The 12688-nt window shown below is 41.2% G+C and overlaps 1 protein-coding gene across 2 annotated transcripts in view; it reads left to right on the top strand.

Moving 5' to 3' along the window:
- Window positions 1-12688, top strand: part of USH1C (USH1 protein network component harmonin) — a 3114702-nt gene that overhangs the window by 1335781 nt on the left and 1766233 nt on the right. For both annotated transcript variants that reach the window (XM_044082874.1, XM_044082873.1), the window contains exon 9: window positions 8063-8147. In XM_044082874.1, coding sequence (XP_043938809.1) covers window positions 8063-8147 — 85 coding nt within the window. The remainder of the gene's footprint in view (window positions 1-8062; window positions 8148-12688) is intronic.

Raw genomic sequence — 12688 nt, 5'->3', positions numbered from 1 at the left:
ACCTCAATAAACAGGTTCTAGATGTTATACCTGTTGCCAGACACCCTGTCACTAAAAGTCTTATGCTGACAAATGGAAAAGATTCTCCACCTGGATTCAGGCTAAGGGAGCCGATACGGCACAGCACTCCCTCCCTCTGATCCTGGATTACTTAGCTGACCTGCTTCACAGTGGTCTCTCTTTTTCCTCTATTAAAATTCATGTGTCTACTATCTCTGCTCATTTCCCCACTGAGCAGCCCCTTTTCTCACACCCTCTGATCAAACAATTCCTAAGAGGGGCTAGCAACTTGAGGCCAGACAGAAGAGCACCTTCCCAGCTTGGGATCTTAACTTTGTGTTGGAAAAGCTCACCCTGCCCCCTTCAAACCAGCATCCTCATCAGAGTTAAAATTTCTCTCCTGGAAGACCGCTTTTCTTCTGGCCATCACTTCAGCCAGAGGGGTCTCCAAGATACAAGCACTCATGGCTGTGGAGCCCTACATCATGTTTCATGCTGACAGGGTTTCCCTCAGGACTAACCCATTCTTCATGCCCAAGGTGGTGTTCAGTGTGGCTCTCAACCAATCCATGCATTTGCTCACCTTTTTCCTTAACCCACAGAACAAGGGGGAAAGGATCCTGCACTTTCATGATGTGCACAGACAGCTCAGATTCTATCTAGACAAGATTAAATCTTTCAGAAAGTCTGATCAGTTGCTGGTTAGCTTTGCTGCAGGGGCACAGGGCAAAGCCATCTCCAAACAAACAATTTCTAAATGGATAGCACACTGCATCCATTTCTGTTACAAGCAACATAGAAAGCCTCTCCCTAAGGGGGTCAGGACTTACTCCACCAGAGCATCCTCTACCTCTGCTGCTTTCCTCAGAGGAGTCCCCCACCAGGGACATCCTGGAGGCTGCCACCTGGGACATCTGTTCACACTTTCACCAAACATTGCCACCTGCCTATCTTCTCCAAATCCAGGGCAGGCTTTGCCACTGCGGTCTTGCAGGGCATCCTGGCCAGCCCCTAGTCTCCTTGACTGCCTCCACCCTTTTCCTCAGTTTTGGGAATCAACCCAAATGTGATGACTGCAACAGTGAAACATAAAGAACATAGTACAGTTGTATACACTTACCATAAATGTAGATCTTCGAGTGTATTCACTGTTGCAGTCTTGGTTTCCCCTCCCTCGATCCCCCTCTTTTCTCTCTCTGTCTCCTTACAAGGGACATTTTGGTATTTACTTTCTGCTGGTGGGATTCTTACATCATAACCTGGCTCCCACTTGAGGGCTCCTGACAGGGCAAGAAAAACTGATGTAATGGTGTCTGCTGCCTTACTTTATACTACTGACAACCTGACATCAGTCCTGAAGCGACAGCAACCGACGCAGAAATACTAAGCCTCTGGTATTTGGGCAGGCCTAGGACTACCCTGGCAGGGATAACCCAAATGTGATGACTGCAACAGTGAATACACTCTAACATCTACATTTATGGTAAGTGTACACAACTGTACTTTTCATCTAGTCCCTCATGAAAGAACCTATGCCAAAAGTTAAAGCTCACTCCACTAGATCTGTGGCAACATCTGTGGCTTTCCATTCCAGGGCTTCCATGGTTGACATTTGCACTGCAGACACTTGGAATAAACCCCATACCTTTGTAATCATTACAAATTGGACTTGGTCTCTAGAGGGAGAGCTGCCTTCGGCTCAGTGGTACTCAGGAATGTTCTTCCATAAGGGCCGGCCATGAGCCTCAAGGTAGCTTGGGATTCTGTCCCATCAGTGTTGAATGGAAAGAAGTTTAACAACATCAGATAAAGAGGTTATGTCTTACCATAACCTTCCATCTGTGTTGTTCATCTTCTTTCATTCATCACGTCCCACCCTCCTTCACCCTCCAAAGGCTCCTGGCGATGCTTTTGGTCCATGTGGTGTCCTAGGGTATTTGCGCAGAAGTGGCCTCGGCTTTACTTCTCTATCTCCAGCAAACTCGATCTGAGGTAATGGAGAAGGGCATTCTGGGTAGAAGCTTTGCTCGAAAGTTTTTGCCTGGCGCGAGCTTGGTAAAAAGGCCGACAAGGTTCCGAGGGCTCGGAACCAAACCCATCAGTGATGAATGAAAGAAGATGAACAACACAGATGGAATGTTATGGTAAGACATAACTTCTTTGTTTTTTTTTTTTTGCATCAAAGATCAAAGTTAATGGGAAGAAAGTTGAAGTTTTTTAATGGGAAGAAGGTTGAAGTTTTATGGATTTTTTAACATTTATTTTAACTAAATGTAGATTTGATATTGATGGTTTTGTTAGATGGTTTAGAATGTTTGCATTTGTGTGTGTGTGTGTGTGTGTGTGTGTGTGTGTGTGTGTGTGTGTGTGTGTGTGTGTTTCTTTGTACAACATATGTGAACTTTTACCTTCATTTTTAGCATGTGATGCAAATATGGTTTGTTTACAGGAATTTTAATATTTCTAATGATAAGCCAAGGATGTAGATAAATTTGAGATGAAGTACCAAGAGTGCAGATAAACTTCTGATGATATGCCAGTGTTGTTTAGAAAGAAACAAAAAAGTAGTACACGGTGTACCATATAAATCTTTTTAAATCTGAGGTCTCCCAGTAGGGTAGACAATCCGGTTGGTGAAACCTCCGACTAGACACACCCTTTTCAGGCAAAGCAACATTATCAAGTGGCAGTTTTGTCACAAGATTGTTAGTTTTACTAAAACTGCTTTTCTGTAGGACACAAATACACACACACATACTCGCACACATAAAGACGCACTCCTTATGTGTACACACATGCAACACACACTGTCATGTCAGTTTTCCAATTACCAAAACCGTGAACAGTAGAAGTAGGAGAAGTAGCATAAAACAAGAAAAAAATTAAAGGTCTGGTTGGTAATTGCATTCTAATTTAATTAAATATTGTATATACATAAAGTCTTTTATCTATTTTGCAAAGTGTGTACCTTTTCAACTCCTCTCTAGCTCATTCCACAACATTAATTATTTGAGTTGTATCACATGGAGAGAAGCCCACCACAGGTCGCTGCTTATTTCAGTTGTACTGACTGCACAATTTGAACAGAGAACATTTTGAATGAAATTGTCATTGTGAATCAGACCCCAATCACTATTTATTTCTTTGTCTTAACCTAGTCTTAAAGTTCACAAGACTTTTAACTTTTAGTCTCAGTCATGAATAATGCTTCACGATGTGCAAAGTACTTGTTTATTCCATAAACAGCATTGGGAGACTGCCTACTAAAATGCTCAGATCAGTCTCAAAGAATAGAGGAAAACTTACTTTTTGTATCAATTTCATACATGCAGAACTCTGACGTTACATTGCTGCTAACAGTTCATTAAATTGTAAATGTTTTATGTCCTTGTGATCCTCACTTAGAGCTTCACGTGAACACTTTACAAATATGCCTTTTAAAAACATAGACCACCTGTGCTTAAGATTTATTGGCCCTCAACTGTTTAGCAGACGTCTTTGCAAACACTCATCCCCCAGCCTGAGAAGCCCAGAGCTGACTGTTGATTAATCCGCTTCCCACGGATACCTGACACAATTCACTAACTTTCAAGCACAAACATAGCATCCCTTAAATCCTTCAGCACTAATTTTGCTTTCAGTTTTATAATAAAGAGAATGCAATTGTAAGACATTTGAAATATAAAGCTACTATTTATTATTTATTTATTTATTTTACATTTGTTAACCGGGCTGGTCCAACTGGATACATGTCCATTTTCAGTGGAGGCCCGAGGAGAAAAGCTCCACTATCTACTACCTGATAATTAACAGTATATTATCAAAATACATACACATATTCCACCCATGACTGACAGTATGATACAGAATATTAGGAATTGGCATTGAGAAAAAGTACACAGTGAAAGGATGTACAAGCATACACAATACTTGGGACATTAGAATGAGATAGAAAGAGGAAGGTAAAAGGGATAGTACTGTAAATAGAGTAAGAGACTGGATAGGGTAAATATTGCAAAAAGTAGGATATTAAAAGTAGGCCAAGTAAAGTAGATTAGGGAAAAGTTACAAGATAAAGAGGGTTTGTATTAGTAATATAGGTAATACTAAAAGCATAAAGCTGGAAGAAAGAAAGATATATGTGTAGGAGATGGCAGCCAGGGTGATCAGCTTGGGTAGTCACAAGAACAAAGCCAGTGTTTGCTTAGGTGGTGTTTTAGATTAGTTTTAAATATAGAGACAGAGGTTTGGGATGTCAGGTTTGGAGGAAGTAGGTTCCATTTTTTACCAATTGAGTTGGAGAACATAGATTCTCCTGCAGTATTCCTTGATTGAGAGGTTTGAATTAGAATTTTGCTAGAAGAGCGAAGGTTTTTTAGGTTGTTATAGGGCTTTATAAGGGTGGAGAGCATAGGAGTGTTGCCAGGGTGGTGAAGGGCTTTCTGGGCTATAGAGAGCTGATAGTATAGAATAAGGTGAGGTAGCTCTAGCCATCCAAGGTGGCGGAGGTTTTTGCAGTGGTGTGTTTTATATGGGGAGGATGTGGCAAATCTGGCAATGTTATTATAGGCTGATGCAAGTTTATTGATGTTATATTTGGATAGGTTTGTATATATAGGAGAAGCATAAAGTAGTGTAGAGATGAGATGCGTTCTGGCTATGGTAGTTCTTGCTTCAGAAGTGAGGAAGGATTTGATTCTATACAGTGAACCTAGTTTTCTATTAGTAGTTTTTATGGTTGAGTTGATATGCGAGTCAAATTTAAGTTGATTGTCAATAGTTATGCCTAAGAGTTTGGTCGTTTCGTCTGGGGAGATAAGGGTACCATTGTTTGATGTAAGAGAGAAGTTAATAGGGGGGGATTGGTGTGTAGGTTTGAAGAGAAGCAATTTAGTTTTCTTAGGGTTTAGAAGTAAACAGTGATTAGAGAACCATTGCTCTATGGTAGAAAAAGTTTTTTGGGTAAGGAGGTGTAAGTCATCCTGGTTGGAGGCAGAACAAATGATGGTAGTATCGTCAGCGTATTGAATACAAGTAGATGGGGGGGGGTGACAAGGTGTAGGTCATTGATAAAGATGGAAAATAGGAGGGGTCCTAGGATGGAGCCCTGGGGAACCCCTAGGGAGGATGGCAGGAGGATAGCTAGTTATGTGAAGCTATATCTTGCATAGTTGCATTATCATATATTTGTTTTTCAGTTTTCCTTTGACATAAAAATATTATAAATATTTTGCTTGACTCATTTGTGAAAAAGTAGGAGTTAATATGCATTTTTAAAGAATAAACATGAGGCATAATATCTTTCCACAGCATTAATTCTTTGAGTTGTATCACATGGATGGAAGCCTACCAGGAGACTAGAACTTAGTCACACAATCACTGTTTATTTCAGTTGTAGTGACTGCACAATTTGAACAGAGAACATTTTTAATGGAATTGTCATTGTGATTCAGTCCTCAGTGAATATTTTTTTTTTGCCTTAACCTAGGCACATTATAGATGTCCTTTTATTCATCTGTTGCAGTATTTCTGACATAAGGGAGTTGCCTGCCAAGGCGGCGACCCGAAGTTGGCCAGTATACCAAAGTCTTTTACTACCTAGGATGTGCGGTATGACTGACGTAGGCCAGCAACAGACATTGGCCATAAAAGAGATGTACACGTGCACCACCCTCAGAACTGAAGCTGTGTTAGGGCAGGCTTTGCTGATCTACATATCCGAGCAGTTTCATGAATCAGTTGGCACATAGATGCCTTCCTGATGGCAGTTCTGGGAAAGAGAGCACAGTAATTCTCATATGTCTCTCTTTCAGACTGCCTCATTAGCATGGAAGCATGGCTGTGGAGTCCGCTATGCACAGTGCTGCATGTCTTTGTGCCAGAGGATTGTGCTGCACCATGTCAAGGCTGTTTCTGAATTCAAAAAGGTTACTGTAATGAGTACACTAGGTATACATGTCATGATAACCTTTATGAATTCCCCCCCTCTGTTTCTTCCATAAAAATTCACAAGGGAAATGTGAGGTACAAAGGTTAATTTCACAATAAGATGTACAGCGATAACTTCTGCTTTATTGGGAATAAACTCAAGCCTGCTGACAACCAATCTTTTGGATGTCTTCCTTGCAGTTTTGTTTATCAGTTGACTTCATATTGCCAGTCTAGTACTATATTCTGACTGTGTGGTATAGGTGAAAGATTTTGTGTTAGGTGATGGGTATTGGTGTTGTAGAAACAACTGTCATAGCTCTCAAACAGCTACCTCCAGAATCGGTAACAAAGCCCAAAATAATCAAAGATGAAGGCTTCATACCTGGGGCACTTTTATGTTTGTCAATACTTGTAATGTGGAAAATTGTAAGTTTGTATCTGTAGTGGTTATCATCATATACAGAATGTAGGACATCACTTTTTCTAAAAGAAAAAATGCCAGTTCTAAGAGTGTTGAAGCAAAATTTTGAAGCTAAATGTGGACATCCCTGAAAATTCAGGCGTGTTGAGTAGCTTTGTTTTTTTTTTGTTCGACGTTAATTGAAGGTGTTCTGACCTAGACACTATATTTACAGTAGAGAGTCGATTATCCGAACGTCAGTTATCAGAAACAGCCTTCCAAAGTTTTTAATTCTGTATATGTAAACATTATACGTATTTGTTTGAGCTTTTAGCTAGCCCGTTTGTGAAAATTTTTCTTTGTTGTCCATTGGAATCGCTGAATGGTTGAAAAGTGTATTCCTGCATGCATAAAAAACAAGATTTTAGAATTTTTATATCCAGTTCAAATATGTTTGATTATCCGAACAATTTGATTATATGAACTATCCTAGGTCCCAGTTACTATGGATAATTGACTCTCTACTGTATTCAATTTTGAGCTGTGTATGTTTTTGTACTTCAAACCACTTCCAAAACATGTTTTTGTATTTTAGTATGTTTTTGACTACTAAACCATAACTACTTTCAAAATAATCTTTATGTTAAGCTTATTTTTGAAAACGTGATACAGTGACCTCAGCTGAAGCATCCCCCCAAGGGTAAATAGCTATATTATTGTATAAGAAATGTATCGTTGCACAATTCAGGTATTTTTACATCTTGTAAATGTATGTAATGTGTTGTGTTTTGCCGAATAATATAAATGTCACCATTAGGGGCATAGCTGAAGACTGAATTGCTACCAGAGCATGGTTTGGATGCCATGTTTTCTTCTTCTTTCGGCTTTTCCCGGTTAGGGGTCACCACAGTGGATCACCTGTCCTCTCATGATTGGCAGTGGAGTTTTACGGTGTCGAGTTGCCAGCCCGGCACCCGACCTTCTACAGAAGGCACACACACTCACACCTAGGGCCAATTTAGAGTGTCCAATCCACCTACAGCATGTCTTTGGGATGTGGGAGGAAACCGAAGCACCCGGAGGAAACCCATGCGACCATAGGGAGGACGTGCAGACTCCGGACAGAAGGCACCCCAGCTGAGGATCGAACTGGAGAACCTTTAGCTGTTAAGCTGCAACGCTAACCGCTGCACCACCATGGCCACCCTGATTTGGATGCCATGTGATCTTCCCTAATAAAGCACTTGCAGTAAAGATCTTAAAGTTTGAACACCATTCTGCTTAGCACATCTTCACTTGGCTATTTTGCTTACTTCACTAGAAGTATCTTAATTGTTGTCAGAACAAGAATAATTTTGTACAAGAAAGTGTTTTTGAGTTATTGGCTGATAAAAAAAAAGAGAAAATCAGAGGGTATTTCCTACTGATGGGTATGAATAAGTATCAAAGCCAAGATCAGATTCAGCTCTATGGGTACTGGGGAGTAATAGTAGTACCATACATCAGCACGAGCAGTCCTTTATATAAAGTACTCATTGATATTTCTTTATAATTTGCACATAGTAGTAGATTCATGTATCATGGCTTTAGGTTTTTGTTATTGATCTTCAGCTATATTTGAACATTCTCATATGGAGCTCACTAAATACGAATGCATACATGGCAAGTAAAAAAAATAAAACAAAAAAAAAAACAGATATTCATACTTAAGTATACTTTCATTTTGTACAGCATTTCTAGTGGTCCAACGCAAAAACCTGGAATTTTTGTTAGTCAAGTTAAACCTGGGGCAGTTTCAGCAGAAGTCGGATTAGAGGTGAGTTAAGAAATATGTTCAAAATGTAGTACCTTTATACAAGCTCTGTTTGAGACACATTATATTCATTCCTTCTTACCAATTTACTTAGGAAGGTGATGTTTGAGCATTGAGCATATTATATAGGTGACGTACAACTGCACCTTAATATACTTGTCTTCTCATGATGTGCATATTTTGTTGTGTTGCTAATTATTTCCTTACAGACCTTTGCAAGTGAATCATGGTCCTTAGTGACATGAATAAGGATTTTTCAGTTCTGGCATTCTAGTGCATGTAACAATGCCGTTTTTCTATTAGAATACCTCTTTTACAAACTATTAACATATGAATGATCACCATTCTTTTGTTTGAATATTATTCACCCTTACTTGATTGCTTCTTTTTCTGCAGTTGTGTCACCTTGCAGAGAGCATATTCAAACTGCTGGGGTTGCTGAATGGGACTTGACACCATGCAAAAATGCTATGTTTTTGTTATGCAATTTAAATTTGTGGTAGTTGTGTTTTTAATTGTTTTTGATCTAACATTTCCTTGTTCATGTGTTCATGTGGTGTGAGGTAGTCAGCCACAAGGAAAGAATTATAAACCTGCTGATACAACAGCAAGTCAGTATAACAAAGCTATAGTTTGAAGATTCTAGCACCACATGCTGTGCTATATTCACTGTCAGTATTTTTTTCTTACAATAAACTCTGAAAAGGACAAAAACCAACAGAGCAAATAAAGTCAGCTGTGGATTAGTAGAACTTTCCAAACCAAAAATCCCGATGATGTTCTTAAAAACTTCGACTTTTAAAAGGATGAGTGCTTTCGTATTACAACATGTAAAACTCCTTCAGATGCAACTTCATTCAAAACACCCACTTTAATACCCAAATAAATCACATGATCCAGAGGATATTCATTCATTCATTTAATGACCTAACACAACAGTAGCTTAAGTAACACTTATTGGTTAAACAAAAAATGTTCAACATTTACAGTTACAACACATAATAAAACACAATTCCATCCAGTTCTATCTTTGTAAAGATCTTAATTTCAGAATCAGGAAAAGGGTAAGATGTGTTCCTGTCAGTCTCGCCTTTATTCTCACTGATGGGTTTGATCTGATGTGTCGGATCCATCTCGGCCTTTCCAAAGCTCAAAGTCTTCAGCAAAGCTTGTGGGCATCCTTCCTTACCCGTAATGCAGTTCCCTAGTTTCCTCAGATCTCATTTGCCACATTGCGAGAAAGATCTTCTAGTGAGCTCTGGGCTAAGTTTTGTCTTTTATTAGTGTTTTTTCTATTATAGTATATCTTTATTTATCTTTAAGATTCCCTGTCTTTCTATCTCCCTTAGTGCTAATTTCCCATTTGTTTTTGGTTATTAATCAGTTTCCATTTAAGTTAGAAGATGCCTGTCTCTCACCCGTTTAAGTTAGAGGATGCTTCTACTTCCCCCCCCCTTCCTTTCAGCCCCTTTATAATTGAAGCTTTTAGGTGTTTGTGTTCTTCCCCCCTTTTTTCTGGTTACCATCTGTTTTACTTAGAGGGTGGCTAACTTGCATCATTTTTCAGTAAGAGGACGTTCTCCTTTATTCTTTAGCTAATTAAAGCAAAAATCCTATCTTTCTTTATTACCCTAGATAGGTTTTTTGTGTTGTTTGGAGTGTTTTCTTGACGCTCATTAAGCATTTCTCAAAAGAAAGGAAAACCTCTTGGATTTAAAAAATGCGAGCAACATGGCAAGAAGATGCCCCTCACTGACTTTCACAGCTTGTGTGTGTACTGTTTGGGGCCTCTTCATCTCCAGAAATCTTGTTCTATTTGCCACTCCTTTAACCAAAGAGTGCTCATTGAGCATAAAAACAAGCCGATTCTGAAGGGGTTATTGAAAACCCCCTTTTCTGAGGCTATCGCCCCCCACTCTTTCTTCTTCCTCGAAATCAGAGAAGTCTGAAAAAGTGGGGAAATGTTCTTATTTGGCTCTGAAATCATCTTCAGAGCTGAAACCAAAACCACTGAAGCTGTCTGCTCCAACCAAACCTACAGAGCAGGCAAAAACATTAGTAACTGAGACTTCATTAGAGCATAAAGAGCCACCGGCTCCAAAGTCAACTACTACTGAACCTTCGGCTCCGAAATCCTCCTTGCCTTCAGAGTTTCGATATCTGAGCCTATCTCCTTCCTTGGAGCCGGTAACATTTTGGCTGTCTTTTCCATTCCTGACTAGATCCAGGTCTCCTACACTTTCTCGGTCAACCAGGAGTCCCTCTGATGGAGATTTGAATAGAGTAGTACAGATGCTCCTGAAGTCATCTGCTTTAGCCAAGCTGCCTTTGGATCTGAACCCAAAGGAGTCTGATCTGACAGTCTTCCCCATTGGGGCCTACTCCTCCACCGATCCATCTTGCGGTTTTGGAGCCGGAAGATTCTGTCATCCACCTTGCGTCGATATCGGTTCCAGGACCCATTGTCTGTTCAGATCAGCTATCTGCCCTGAGCGTTTACACCCAGTTGGAACAGGAGATTTCTGGGAGCGGACACTGTCTCGTTGGATCCTTGGAGGTGGCTTGGATCTCCTCAGAACTGATCCTGCCTCTTGGGGCCACGGCATGGATGAGTTTGGCTCCTACCTCTGCTTCAGAGCTGCTGTACTCAGCTGCAGAGATTTCACCAGTTCCAACAATCTGTTTGCTGGTTCCGGGGAGTTCTTCCGAGTGGGGGTAGTCTGCCTCTGAAGTCATGAGTAGGGTGGTGACTACTCCCCAGTCTAAGACACAGACTTCCTTGGATCTTCCTCCCGCATCAGTGCAGGTGTCTTTGTGTATTCACACCCACCCAAAGGACCACAGAAATCCCAGGCCTCAGGATGTCCCTCAGGAGACTCCCCCTTTTTCCAAAACTTCCCCAGAATACCCCACTGAGGAAGTCCCTCAGAATACCCCACTGAGGAAGTCCCTCAGAAGAGAACATGCAAGAAGAAGCATCTTGACTCGCCAGAGGAGTCCATCATGTCTGATATTGACCTCGATGAAGCAGAAGGGTCCCTGCGGTCACCTCCTGAGGACGTCTCCTGTGGAGACATCCTGAAAATTTTAAAACAGAGGTGACTGGCAGTCCTCCTCCTCTTTGGCTGAGAAGTTGGTATACCTGAAGGCCTTTGGATCTCACCCTTCAAACTCCTGAGTGACCCCTCCTTCCGATGAGCTTACTCAGTTAATCTCTTGGAAGGCTTGGGGAAACCCCAGATTCTATAGAACTGACTCTTAGGAGGCCAAACAAATATATTACAGCTCCAAAGGGTCAGTCTTTTCTAACCAAAGGCATAGCAGCTGATGCTATGGTCATGGTGGTGGCCACGAAAAAGGAACTTTCTGAGACTGGTTCCTCTGTCCATCCTCCTAATAAAGATTCCAGGATCATCGATAGGTATGGGAAGCGTGTCTTTTCATCAGCGGCCTTTACTTTGTTGTCACCGAACTACCTTACCTATTTCACTACATTACAGAGGGACCTGTTAAAGGAACTTCAGACTCCCTCCAAGGAGCTGTAGCTGAGGTGGCAGATAATGTCAATGCACAGCTCGCTACCCTCAATTCGGTTGTCAACTCATCCATGAGACTCATTTCACATGCAGCAGATGGAGCAAGTAGAGAGGCAGGTTCAGGCATCTCTGTCAAGAGGCAGACCTAGATGCGCCTTTGTGATTTTGCAGAGCCCTTCAGATCTTCCTTCATTAAACACTCCCTTTGATGGTTCATCCCTTTTTGGGCCTAAAGTAAAAGAAATGCTGACCAGGTGTGAACAGGAAGGTAAGACCCTATCTGCCATTGGATTATGTTTTTCTGCACCTACAAGACCATTCCCTAAGGGTCAGAGAGGTAGTGGAAAGAATCAGAGAGGTCTTACCAGTACACGCAAGATGGAAGTTCCCCCAGGGTCAAAGGGTGAGACAATAATGGAAGATGCCACCCTCGCAGCAGAGGAGGCCCGCTGAATCAGGGCTCCAGAGAATCTTTCGTTGGCAGAACCCTTCCAGCACTCCTGAAGAAGTGCCCGATTGCTTGTCTCTGGAGGCAGTTGAGTGTGATTGTCTCTGCACCTCAAAACCTGGCAAAAGATAACAACAGACAAATGAGTGCAGGACATAATATCCAGGAGTTATGTCATTCCCTTCCCATAAATAAGTCCGTTGCAGACATTCCACCTAGTCAAAAGGAAGAAGCAGCATTAGAAATTCAAAGGTTGTTAACAAAAAGAATCATTCAAGAAGTCCCCGCAGACCAGAGAGGATCCAGAACTTACTCAACGTTCCTTTTAGTTCCAAAGAAATTGGGACTGGAGACCAATCCTGGATCTCAGCAGTCTGAACAAATCTGTGAAAACGTCCAAGTTCCGGATGGTGATACTGCAGTCAATACTCTCATTTCTGGGAAAAGGCAATTGGATGTGCTCGATAGACCTTCAAGATGCGTACTACCACATTCGAATGAAAAGGCAATCCAGAAGGTTCTTGCACTTCTGGCTAGGAGCCAGTCATTTCCAGTTTCGA

This window comes from Protopterus annectens, chromosome 9.part0 (assembly GCF_019279795.1).
Source record: "Protopterus annectens isolate FY-2018-M chromosome 9.part0, PAN1.0, whole genome shotgun sequence".
NCBI lineage: Eukaryota > Metazoa > Chordata > Ceratodontiformes > Protopteridae > Protopterus > Protopterus annectens.
The sequence above is the reverse complement of the archived record's forward strand: the minus strand, read 5'-3'. Positions and strand labels throughout refer to the sequence as shown.